Source organism: Fonsecaea monophora, assembly GCF_001642475.1.
Source record: "Fonsecaea monophora strain CBS 269.37 chromosome Unknown Scaff180, whole genome shotgun sequence".
NCBI classification, from domain to species: domain Eukaryota; kingdom Fungi; phylum Ascomycota; class Eurotiomycetes; order Chaetothyriales; family Herpotrichiellaceae; genus Fonsecaea; species Fonsecaea monophora.
In genome coordinates this window covers 1-11,548 of record NW_019174111.1, presented here as the reverse complement: position 1 = coordinate 11,548, position 11,548 = coordinate 1, and the positions used below count along the sequence as shown (strand labels likewise).

The window sequence follows — 11,548 nt, the reverse complement described above, 5'->3', positions numbered from 1 at the left end:
TGGATCAGGAACAAGGAAATACACAGTTATCAAGCCTTTGATGGACCAGGTGGCTTCGTATACCTGTATGTATGTAGGTAGGTAGGTACATATATATATATATATATATACGTATATATCCCGAGCCTTACCTGTGACTGTCACGCATTCTAAGTCATGGGGACCCTTTCGAAGGAAGAAGATTGTCCTCGGTGTTCTCTTGGAAATATGCGGCGTTGGCTCGTCTCTGGTTGTGTTTTCAGTGTCCTCTCCTCACACCAGCGGCGACTTGGCTGTTCATCTGGGATTTTGTCGATTGCAGCAAGAACGCTAGGGCCAGGCTGAGCGCCGTGAATGGGATCAACGAGTACCAGATGAAGCGGAAGCTGTCCGCATATGCTTGCGCACTCGCCACTTCAAAGACACCCAACAGCGCCGGCGTCACCCCTGGCAATTTCAAGAGCTGCGACGTGGCCCCACTGGCGGCGAGTTCGATGAATTCCTCCAGTTCGGAGCCCGGCAGGCCGGCTTCCAGAAGTGCTTTCGAAACTTGCGCGGGCCATTTGATCGAAACCTCGTGGTGGAAGATCTGGCTGAAAATGACGATCCCGATGCTGCCCCCCAACGCACGGATCGACGCTACCAGGCTCATGGCGGTCGCAATGAGCATGTTGGGCGTGCACACGCCGACGATCACATACAAACAAGTCATCTGAGCGCCGATGGCGGTACCCATGAGCAGGGTCGGGAAGAACCACGCCGCAACGTTGATGTGTGGCTCCATCACAGCCATGAGGCCGACGCCGACAAGGAGGAACACAAAGGACGTAATCACAATCCCCTTGGCCTCCTTGAAGATGCTCATGAGAACCCCACCGATGACGCCTCCGAGGACGGAGCCAAAATTGAAGGGGATACTGTAGACGCCAGTCAGAACAGCGTCCTGGGTGAAAAGAATAGCAATCTCTTGTGGGAGGTAGGCTTGGCCACCAAACAGAACAATCCCCCCAACAACATTCAGTATGACTGCGATCATAAAGTTTCGATGTTCGAAAAGTCGATGATGGAATAGTCCGACCTTGGTCCCCTTCCACTCCCAGATCCCAAAGACAACAAGAACGATCCCACCAATGATCAAGGTGCAGAGGACAATGGCGGAAGCCCAGCTGTAAGGGTTTCCACCAAACTCTAAACCGACCAGGAAGAGAACCAAGCCTGAAGCGACCATGAAGACTCCGGTCCAATCGAGGTGAAGGACCTTGGACAGCATACTGGTGTCTTCTTCAACCGGCCGTGGGGCGGGGTGGTAGAAGAAAAAGACGAGCACGAAAGTCAGGGCGTAAAACCCAGCGGCGACGTAGAATCCGGCTCGCCAGCCCTCCTGAACACCACCGACATCATTCTTGATGAATAGACCTTGTATAATAGGTCCAATGAGGATTGCTAGGCCTGCGACGCCACCAGCCACGGCCTGTAGGATCGGTCGTTTGTCCTTGGGGACTATCTCGGCGACCATGGGGATGGCCAGGTAGCCCAGAGTCAGACCACAACCGTTCAGCACTTGGCCTCCGATGATCATCTCGACGCCGTCTCCTCGACTTGAGACGATGGTGCCCACCAGACCAAGCACCATGCCCCCCAGCAAAAAGATCTTGCGGCCCAGGATATCAGACAGTTCTCCGGCGAAGGCCTGGATCACACAATTGGGTATAGTAGCTGCCGCAGCGATCCATGCAGCCCTTGAGGCGCCCTCGGGGTAAGCCTGCAAGATGAAGGGGATGGACGAGGATGGCACAAGCAGGCCCCATGTGGACGCAAAATAGCAGAAGAGCAAGGCCGTCAGATTGAGGTAGAGGGTGATGTCCCACTTGAAATTCTGCGAGCTCTCTGCAGCCAGCCTCGCCTCCTCTTTGGTGGCCTTGATGCCAGTGTCGAGAGCCTCGAAGACAATAGGCTCCTCTAGGTCTTTATGCTCAATCTCTTGCTCCGAAGGGTTGTGAGCCTTTTCTTCGTCCATTTCGTTTCTGAACTGGTGTTTTGGTGGCACGATGAAGTCTTGCGCTGCCAAACGAGTCTCGTAAGAAACAACTCGGGAGAATTCATGTTCCACAGTACGGCGACTGGGAAGAGCTTTGGACCTTTTTATCGAAGTGGCCTAGGACGTTCACCCATGTTGCGCACCCCATGGGGTCAACACAGTTCCCAGGCTGAATCGTGCATAATGCGCTTGTCCTATCCTTGTGTCCTCTCCACGGCTCCTATGTAGCGCTAGGGGGTTCTGAGCGAGTCAGTGGGGATTCGACTCCAGTGGACGTTGAATCAGTGCTAATTCGAGCTAGTAGACCAATACGCATTTTCAGTGGCCAGACGACCATAGCGATTCAGCTGACTCGGTATTCGTGCCGTATTTTGACAAGTGCTGGAGATGCACCTATCGCCCATCTATTTAGAGCTGAATCACTGCTTTGCATGAGCCAAGGCACATCTCTCGTGGTCTCGCCATCTCTTTTTGACGATGGATTAGCGTGCTCAGGCTGGTTGCTCTATGGTGGCTGAGAAAATCAACGGTCGCAGCTATGCTGGAAAGTTAAGCTTGACCTCCGTTGTCGACGTCTAAACAGAACGACTGGATTCGCCACATATATCGTCTACCAGTACACTTGGCATGGTCGTAGTCTCCCAGATTGTGGCATAAGAGGTCGAGGATCGAAAGGTACGCGTCAATGGCGTTCAGTAGCAAAGAACCTTGCAGACTTGGATTGGTTGGGGGACAAATCGCGGGGTTGATTCGGAATCGATCTGAAAGTCTTCGGCATCTTGTCCGAAGCATTTTAGGGCTTTCACTCGATCCCATTCCAAAGTAGCGAGGACCAGATCATAGCATCATCACCATCACCGGTAGCAGCAGTGTCCATTGACGCAAGCAGAGAAAAGAGTCATGAGCATCGTAGTAGCCTTCGATCTCTACGGCACTCTCTTGTCGACAGAGAGCATCGCCAAAGAATTAGCCTCACACTTTGGCCAGGAAAAGGCCGCCTCCATCGCTGCAGTCTGGCGAAAGTATCAGCTGGAATATACATGGAGGCTGAACAGCATGAGTAGGTCTTGGACTATGTGGCACACGGACTGTTGGCGCTGATCTCCTCAAGAACAATATCAGGATTTTTCAGACGTGACCCAGAAATCTCTCGGACATGCACTGGCTGAGCATGGTTTGAGTCTCAATAGTGCTCAGACTGGCAAGCTCATGCAAGCATACGACTCTCTATCCACCTTTCCAGATGTCAACCCAGCACTGAAGCGCCTGGAGAATAACCCAAACATCAAATGCGTCGTCTTCTCCAACGGGACCAAGGCCATGGTCTCCAACTCGGTCAACAAGTCTAATGATCTCAACTCTTCAGTGTTCAAAGACCTTGTCACTGTGGATGCTGTCAGAGTATTCAAGCCCGCACCCGAGGTGTATAACTACTTGGCAAAGCAAGTCAACAAGGTGGGCGAAGAAGACAAATTGTGGCTGGTGTCGGGAAATCCATTTGATGTTGTGGGTGCTCGCTCTGTGGGCATGCAAGCTGCATGGGTGGATCGATCAGGGACAGGATGGCAGGATAGCTTAGGACTTGGCCCGACCGTAGTGGTAAGAAGTCTGGAGGAGGTAGCCGACGTCGTTGAGCGGCATGCAGCAGGCTCCAAATAGGGAGAGTGCTGCGTGACAACCGTGGGTCATGCTACATTATCTTGATAGGGCTCGGGGTTGGGAGTGATGGCGGCTTCTCTAGATCGACGTGCCTTTTCCATTTTGGCTGCCCATAACGCACTCCCGGCTGCAGAAGTAAGCAGGAAGAACATGCTGAGCACGGGGACAAGCTGCAACACCAGCGTCACCACGCCGAACCACGTGTATTTGAGCTGACGGTTCCTGATGTATTCTTGTCTTTCTTTCTTGGAAAACCCCCGTAGCTTGAAGTACCTCCAGTGGTGGAATGGGCCGGCTCGATACCCAGTTAAGAGGAGGAATATTGGAACGCCAACAAATGGAACGAGGTTCACCGGGAGAAGAATGATGAACTCGGCGATTTGGCGGAAACTGAACGGAGCATAAATCGCGGACGATGTTGGCTTTCCAAGCATTTGCACAGAGCTCTGCGCAATAGGATGAAGTGTACGGCCATCATTGACAAGATCTGCCAGCCCTTGGTCAATAAGGACGGCATCAAAGGTATCCACCAAAGTCTCGTCAACGAAGAAAGCCTCGAAGAGAAGAGCAACAATCGCGGCACCTTCACCGAGCACGAGAAACGTTGCATTCACCCATGCTCCTGCTCCGTGGAAGATGGCCAGGAACGCGACTTGTGGGAGAAATGTCCAGAGGAAAAGGTTGGCGTAGATGAATGCAGATAGAAGCACGATGGGGATCAGTCGCGCCTTGAATAGAGGGTAGAGGTAGGGGTGGAAGAGGAAATAGAAGATGCCCTGGTACAGTAGATAAGTTAGACATGGTAATATCCCTGGCTGATAGACTTACCTTCAAAGGGTAGAGCCAGACGGCATCCCATAGTGTGAAACACATCCTTGACTGCCCATCTGCCGCCATTGTCACTGCAAAAGGTAGTCTATGGAACTGGTCGAGAAACGCAAGGGGGAAAATGTGCAAAGTCACAGGCAGCGAGCGGAACGAGATGCGCGGTGGTGATGTCACACAGCCAATAGAAGATTGTAAATTGTCAGCCTCGTTGCCAAGCCTTAGCCTTGTGTCCCACATGCACTTGTATTTCTCGTGGAGCTTTGGTGTTTCAATTTTTCCTTCCTTCCCTCAAAACTGAAGTTTCCTCTGTATTCACTCTGTCAACGATAATGACCGTGGTTGCTGGAGGGGAAATCAGAGGACAGAGGGATGAATCGTTTTCGACAGCTGCCAACTTACCCCGGAACCTCCTGTTGCTGATACAGCTTCGAGATTGTGGAGGTTTTGGAAAAATTTCATGGCTGCACATTATGCATATATTTCAAGCTGAGCTTGAATGAGAAGTGGTGGACGTCGATGGTGATGCCTAGCTCGATGCACTCTCAGATTTCTCGAGGATTACTGAGAGTTCGACTGCTGTGCGGCGGGTAATATTGAATAATATATACAGAGTCATCATTGCATGGCCTTCATGCCACCCACAAGCGACCTCCAGGACTATGTAGGTAATCCTGCGTACATAGATTTCAAGGGGGAATTTCCGCCTGGGGGACCATAGCCCACTGGGAGTGGCTCGCCATGCCCAACCCTCCACCTGGAGCTTCCTGCATGTGCTCGTACAGGGGCACTCCTAGGCTCAGAGTCCCTGTACAAGCAGTCTAGGCACCTTGACCCCGCCCATGTTGGCATCCCGCCGCCCCAGATCCCAAGTCAATCTGGGCCCAACCACATACCTCTATTGGACTGTCAGTGGTAAACATGGTGAGATACATCTATACCATCGACTCGACTACATATGTATCGCGATGTCACCTTCCAACTCTGTTCTCCCTACAAGAAGCATTCCTCCTCCTCCTCCTTTCTTCAGTGATTATTGTTCAGTCTTGTAACTGTGAACGCCTCTCACACCTGACATGAATCTGTCAGCACCGCAAATTCTCATTCCGGAAGACAAGCCCTTCACCACCGCCGCGATTCCCCAAAGTTCAGGCTGCTTCCCCCGCAATCAGTCACAGGCGACTACGAGTGAAGGAACTCTGGCCGAGGGCAGAAGAACAGTGGCGGCGGAAGTGACAGGGTCTGCCGTGATCTGGGCCAAGTGGTGATTATTATTGACCCTCGGTTCTCTGGATCAACCAAATTCTCCACCTCTGGCCTACGCATGTCGCGCTCCCACCACCAGCCATCTCGGTATGTAGTAGTAGTCCACCTGCTCCTACTTCCGACCTCGCCGACATCTCAAAAACCCCCAGGGAACCTTGTGCCAAAGACTCCATACTATGTGCCGACATTCACCCGTGGATTCTGCTTTGCTCAACACCGAGACTGGAAGATAGGAATTTATTCTCAATGGCTTCCATCTCTCCGCAAGGCCCTTACTCGTCATCCCAGTCGCAGGATGCGAGTAACGCCTATAAATACGAAGATCCCACCGCATACCAGATCCCCTCGGGGTACCCAACAAACCAATTCGAAGTCCCTCTCCCTGTAGCGCGATCTGAACCAGAACCGCAACCCAGAGAAACCTCGAAACCACAGTCGTCAGGTTCTTCAGAACCCAAAGTCCGTCTCAGGAAGGCCTGTGATAGTTGCAGTGTGCGCAAGGTCAAGGTACGTCTGCGCCAATACCCTCTTTCCTCCCAGCCTTCATAGGTCACGCGCTGATGAATACCCTAAGTGCGACGAAACTGGTCCTCCTTGCAAATCATGCGCCGCTCTCGACATTCCCTGCACCTTCGACCGGCCGAGTCGACGGCGTGGCCCGCCCAACAGACACGCCGAAGCCATCAAGAGACAGAAACTCGAGGGTGCTAACTTTGACGGTTCAAGAAGCTCTCCAACTCATGATGCCGCCTACAGCCTGGCTGCCCTCGCCGCGCCGACTCCGCTGTCCGCCGAGTCAATATGTGACCTACCGACCTTGAAGATCCTTTTGGACGATTATTTTACTTATATCCATCCACTGATACCTCTCCCACACGAACCCACATTCCGACGATCATTTGAAGCCAGGGAGGACAGAACAAATCACAACTTCCTGGCACTCATTGCTGCCATGGTTGAATGCCTTGTGGCTAGTTTTCCAAGACGACCCCGACAACTCTTTGTCACAGAGCCAGGAAAGTCGCAATTCCCAAACGCAGGAAGTCTGATCGATCGGTGTCATCAAGTCTTCGTCGAAGCTCGCGGCCTCGGGTATATGGATCGCCCGATGAACCTGTACGACGCGATTGCGAGCTATCTAACAGGGTTGGCCGCTGGTTATGTCCTAGATATCGCACGCATGCGACTCTATCTCGGCGAATGCACCATAATCATGCGGGAGTTGCAGTTCCATCGGCCAGAAATTCATAGGCCAGGTGCAACACCGGCAGCAGCGTATGGCCCTGCCGACATGCCTAGGACCCCACTTGTTGACTACATTTATCAGGAGTCCGGTCGGCGGCTGTTCTGGCTGTTGTTTGTGGGCGCAATGTCTGCTCGACAACTTGACGAGGCCGAGGGTGACTTGCTCATGCCTCCTGTGTCCCATGCGGAGATGCTTCCACCACTCCCGGTTGAGGTAGATGACGAGTACATTACTGAAACGCAGATATTTCCGCAACCCCGAGGGGTCGTGTCTGAAATGGTCGGCTTCAACCTCAACGTCAAAGTTTTCCGAGCCTTTCACTTTCTGGCTGCCCTGGAAATGGCATTTGGAGCAAACAACATCTATGATTGGGATCGTCAACGGCAAATCATTCGCCGCGCTCTTCAACATGTCAAGGATGCTACGCGAGATGCACCGAAGGAATTGCAGCTCAACCCGGCCAATGGTTTCGGTGAGTGGCCTCCTACCCAAGCCGATATATCAGCATATTCCCACCTTTTCAATGATCGCGAGGAAGGCGAGGCCGATCTGCACACGACGCCAGTGAGTGCCCGTGCGTCTTTTTCCATGCCATCCAAGAGAGCAATTCAGTTTGAGATCCAGAAAGCCAATGTATACGCCACGCAGCTATCGTCGAGATCATATCTAGTGGAGAGATTTTGGAACCTCTACGAGATAGTGGACCGCGATAAATCGACGTTTCCGTCAGACAAGTCAGTCGCAAGCTCGTCCCCCACGGCAGGGATCGTGACGACCGGCATGGAACACAGCTATCGACAGATTGTAGGTCGCACACCTAGTGACAGCATGATGGATACAGGAGAACAGATGATGGCTGTCGAACGAGAAGACATTGTAAGGGACATGGCTCTACTTCTTAAGAGCATCAACCAGGTGAACATGGAGCCCAACGGAATGAGCTTTGTAAGTCATCGGTTTCCTTCCCTGCAGGAATTCTACTGACTGGAAATAGTGCAACAAGATCCGGACCGTCGCATCGACTCTACTCGAGACTAAACGCGCCAGAATGAGCGTCATGCCCACACTCGACTCTGAGAGCGTGAATGCTTATCTTCACGTATTTCTTGACATCCTCTCCAAATTGGAACGCTTAGGTCCTGGCCGATTCAGGGGTGTCGCGGATGCAAACGCTGGCATATTACGGACACCCGAGGAGATTGAAGACGAGGAGCTGGTTCACTGGGCCAGTCTGAAGGAACACCAGGAGAGGTTTGTCCGGACAAATGGCTTCTGGTGACCATGTTTGAGGACCGACTTTTGTCCATCCTGTAATGATTGATGACATTCAATGAGGGTTGTCTTGACGATATAGCTGGGACTAATGCGGCTGGAGAATAGCGTCCCAGCTATTCACGTCGATGGACGAAAAGTGAGCTTCGACCAAGGCTTGATCACCTTTTTGGTGCTGGCGGGATATGGCATGGCCTGTGAGTGAGGCAGACAACGGACTGTTGTCGCACTGTATGGATGTTCTTACCGTCATAAATTGGCTTCTGGCGATCACCAGCATAAATGGACATCTTCTCCTCAAGAGCTACAAGCAGACATAATTGATACGGTCTAAAAAGATATTGCGCATGGACCCTTGACCCCTTGCTTCACTTTATACGAGATACGAAGTGCATTGGTACAATGTGTCACGTGGATGAGCCAGTAGTTGTCCACGTGCCTTCGCGTCGTAGGATCTCGCCAAACTTTCTGGATGCTGCCTGGGTGGAGAGAATGCTTGAACGTCATCTTGGGTTGCCCTCTTGTGCTCCTCGTGAAGAATGCCGTAGAGCTCAATTGCAATACTTCAATCCCAATGGGAGACAATGATCATGGCAACTTTGATGCTTTCAGAGACTGTCTGTTCTCACATGTGGTGGACAAGCTAACTGATGGAACCAGCAAAGCCCCCACACGTCCCTCCATAGGCAAGAAAGCCCGACAGAACCAGCCGGAACCACCGAAGCCTGATCCCTCTGAGCTGGCCGACTTCTCAGATTATCTGGCCGCTGATATCTTCGAGAGTTTGCCGGAGCCATTCCGGAAACTCTCCTATCATGCGCTTCAGAATGACGATGTGCACGCAGACAAATGGTCCCTTCCGTTGACCATGACCGTCCTTGAAGAGCTCTGTGCTCATCTTCCAGGAGACATCAGCGACAGTCTCGTGGCATACGGGCTGATCAGACCACCCACGACCGACATCCAGTCGTTCATGGCTCCGGTGTTTTCTGGCTACATTTCTGCGGTAACAACGCCGCCGCCAAAATGGTCAGAAACGAGGACAAGGTTTTGCGAGATTTGCGAGAGAGACTGGGTTCCATTGACCTACCATCATCTGATACCAAAGCAAATCCATGCCAAAGTACTCAAGAGAAATTGGCATGAGGAACGACTGTTGAACAGCGTGGCATGGCTGTGTCGAGCCTGCCACAACTTCGTCCATCAGATGGCCTCCAACGAAGAGCTTGCCCGAGAATGGTATACTGTTGAACTCATATGTCAGAGAGACGATGTCCAGAAGTGGGCCCAATGGGTCCGACGTGTCCGCTGGAAGAAGACTTGAGAATTGTGCCTGAAACGCTTGGAGCATGGGCCGCTTAGCAATAAGACTGTCGACCAGTAGTCGAGCTGCTTGATAAGATGTGTCCTGTCGTCACTCCTGGTTCTGTTGCTATCTCTTGAACCATTCAACTCACCAGCTTCCCAGATCCCTAATGCAATAGTTGAAGAGTATAGGAGGTGCAAATATGCACGGCTGTCTCGCGTATAGGACCTATACTTGGTCTTGGGATATTCCACTGCCGGGATGGCTGCTCAATGCATTCGACGCCGCTTCGCGCATGTGTCGATCCGATCAGCTAGAAACGTCTCACCTCATCGCCGTCAAGGATTGAACGCTCCCCAGTATGTGACTGCCGCAGTGGTCCAGCGCTCCCCCTTTCTTTCGCCGAGCACAAAAACTTTTGATCAGTCCCTGCGCACTTGGAAAACTTGATCATCCACACTCACGCCTTCCAGGACCAAGCTCACCACATCCGCTTCTTGTTGATCAGCTCTTTTCTTTATCCAAGCTTCGACTCTATTGTTCACATCGTGGGACGACATCTGCCCAGACTTGTACAACGTCTTGTTCTCATACAAAGTCAGTCGACGACAGAGTCAGTGTTGGCGTGCACGCTTTGCAGGGTCTTACCCTGCTATTCCTTACCGAGCATTGCAACCCTCTGCAACATCCCGGCAACAGCAAAGCGACCCTTCTCCTTTCCAGGTGGCCTCGCTTCTGAAAGTTGAGGTAGACCTCCACGACACAGCTCAGCAAAAGACCAAGTCCATACACTGAACAGTGAGACAAATCACGGGTTTCTTGAAATTCAGCTCGGCCATAAACTTCACGAACTTCACATTCACACACTTCACCGTCGACAGAATGGCGCAGAATAACAACGATGGACACAACCACCGCCAAGCGCAGGATTGTACCGCACCACCACATTCACCACAACCCAGCCAAGATGAGATTTTACCTCCTCTGCCGGGCTCCATGTTTCTCTCGCCACTCGATATCTTTCTTCTCTCTCAACTCGACGATCCTTCTTCCTCTTCAACAAACCACATCAGCAATAATCCGGAGGATCACCCGGATTTTATTGGACCGAGAAATTCGGTCTATCCTCCACTTGAACCTTTTGAACCGTACCCTCCCCAACATCATCAGCCCGAGTCTTTTGACTTGGGCAATTTCCCCGATCCTCAACTTGGATCGCCTGGAATGACAGGCACCATGGAGGAGAATGACCCTGAAGTAGGTGCCCGTCTCAACCCACATCATAGCAATATCACTGACGGAGATCAGGTGCAGGTCGAAACAGACTCGGGCGATACCGAGATGGTGGACGCCACCTCGGCTGGTGACGTTGCCGATGGCAACGGCAACGACGCCGAAGAGGTGGTGCCAACCATTCTCGTTGGAAAGGACGGCCCGAACGTCACCATTTGGTCGACGTTCACCGGTGGCCAGGTGACAGGGTTTGGCCGGTACGAGCACGGGCTGCGGAGGCCCTGGAGCTGCCTCATGTGCGACAACTTTGTCGCCATGGAGAAAGGCAAGCTCCAGGCCCATCTCCGCGAGCGCCACGGCTTGACCGGCCTAAGGGTCATGAAAGTTGAGAATGAAAATTTCTCAAACTTTCAGGGCCACGACGACCAGGATTGCTTCGTGTGGGGGGAGTACGTGAGAGGCGACCCTCTCCCGTGGAAGTGCCTTTTGTGCACAGACCACAAGGGCATCAAGTCCGGGAAAGGGGCGTTCCCACGTCACTTCCAAAAGACCCACGGCATCCGGGTCGTCTTACCGCCAGTCACCCCCGAGGAGTTGAGACGGCACAACGACAAGAGGGCCGCTGCCGCTGCCGCTGCCAGCCCGTAAGGGGGAAGCACGGTAGTTGGTACGCGCGTGACCCTAGTCGTCAGGGTCGGGAGGAGGCAGGGATGGAGGCAGGGAG

The 11,548-nt window shown here is 52.5% G+C and overlaps 6 protein-coding genes across 6 annotated transcripts; 4 read left to right on the top strand and 2 right to left on the bottom strand.

The window, feature by feature from the left end:
• Nucleotides 1-238: 238 nt before the first annotated feature.
• AYO21_11745 (hypothetical protein) lies at nucleotides 239-1,996 on the bottom strand (the record flags this gene model as incomplete). Its single annotated transcript, XM_022661629.1, has 1 exon — nucleotides 239-1,996. The coding sequence occupies one exon, from the start codon at nucleotides 1,994-1,996 to the stop codon at nucleotides 239-241; it is 1,758 nt and encodes a 585-aa protein (XP_022506056.1).
• A 921-nt stretch (nucleotides 1,997-2,917) lies between these two features.
• On the top strand, nucleotides 2,918-3,676 carry AYO21_11744 (hypothetical protein; the record flags this gene model as incomplete). The annotated part of the gene is made up of 2 exons (XM_022661628.1): nucleotides 2,918-3,077; nucleotides 3,129-3,676. 2 exons carry the CDS (start codon nucleotides 2,918-2,920, stop codon nucleotides 3,674-3,676), a joined length of 708 nt encoding a protein of 235 aa, XP_022506055.1.
• A 26-nt stretch (nucleotides 3,677-3,702) lies between these two features.
• Nucleotides 3,703-4,573, bottom strand: AYO21_11743 (hypothetical protein; the record flags this gene model as incomplete). The annotated part of the gene is made up of 2 exons (XM_022661627.1): nucleotides 3,703-4,452; nucleotides 4,505-4,573. 2 exons carry the CDS (start codon nucleotides 4,571-4,573, stop codon nucleotides 3,703-3,705), a joined length of 819 nt encoding a protein of 272 aa, XP_022506054.1.
• A 1,440-nt stretch (nucleotides 4,574-6,013) lies between these two features.
• On the top strand, nucleotides 6,014-8,292 carry AYO21_11742 (hypothetical protein; the record flags this gene model as incomplete). Its single annotated transcript, XM_022661626.1, has 3 exons — nucleotides 6,014-6,274; nucleotides 6,342-7,958; nucleotides 8,008-8,292. The coding sequence occupies 3 exons, from the start codon at nucleotides 6,014-6,016 to the stop codon at nucleotides 8,290-8,292; spliced, it is 2,163 nt and encodes a 720-aa protein (XP_022506053.1).
• A 567-nt stretch (nucleotides 8,293-8,859) lies between these two features.
• On the top strand, nucleotides 8,860-9,609 carry AYO21_11741 (hypothetical protein; the record flags this gene model as incomplete). The annotated part of the gene is made up of 1 exon (XM_022661625.1): nucleotides 8,860-9,609. The coding sequence occupies one exon, from the start codon at nucleotides 8,860-8,862 to the stop codon at nucleotides 9,607-9,609; it is 750 nt and encodes a 249-aa protein (XP_022506052.1).
• Nucleotides 9,610-10,473: 864 nt separating this feature from the next.
• AYO21_11740 (hypothetical protein) lies at nucleotides 10,474-11,472 on the top strand (the record flags this gene model as incomplete). Its single annotated transcript, XM_022661624.1, has 1 exon — nucleotides 10,474-11,472. The coding sequence occupies one exon, from the start codon at nucleotides 10,474-10,476 to the stop codon at nucleotides 11,470-11,472; it is 999 nt and encodes a 332-aa protein (XP_022506051.1).
• Between the last annotated feature and the right edge of the window lie 76 nt (nucleotides 11,473-11,548).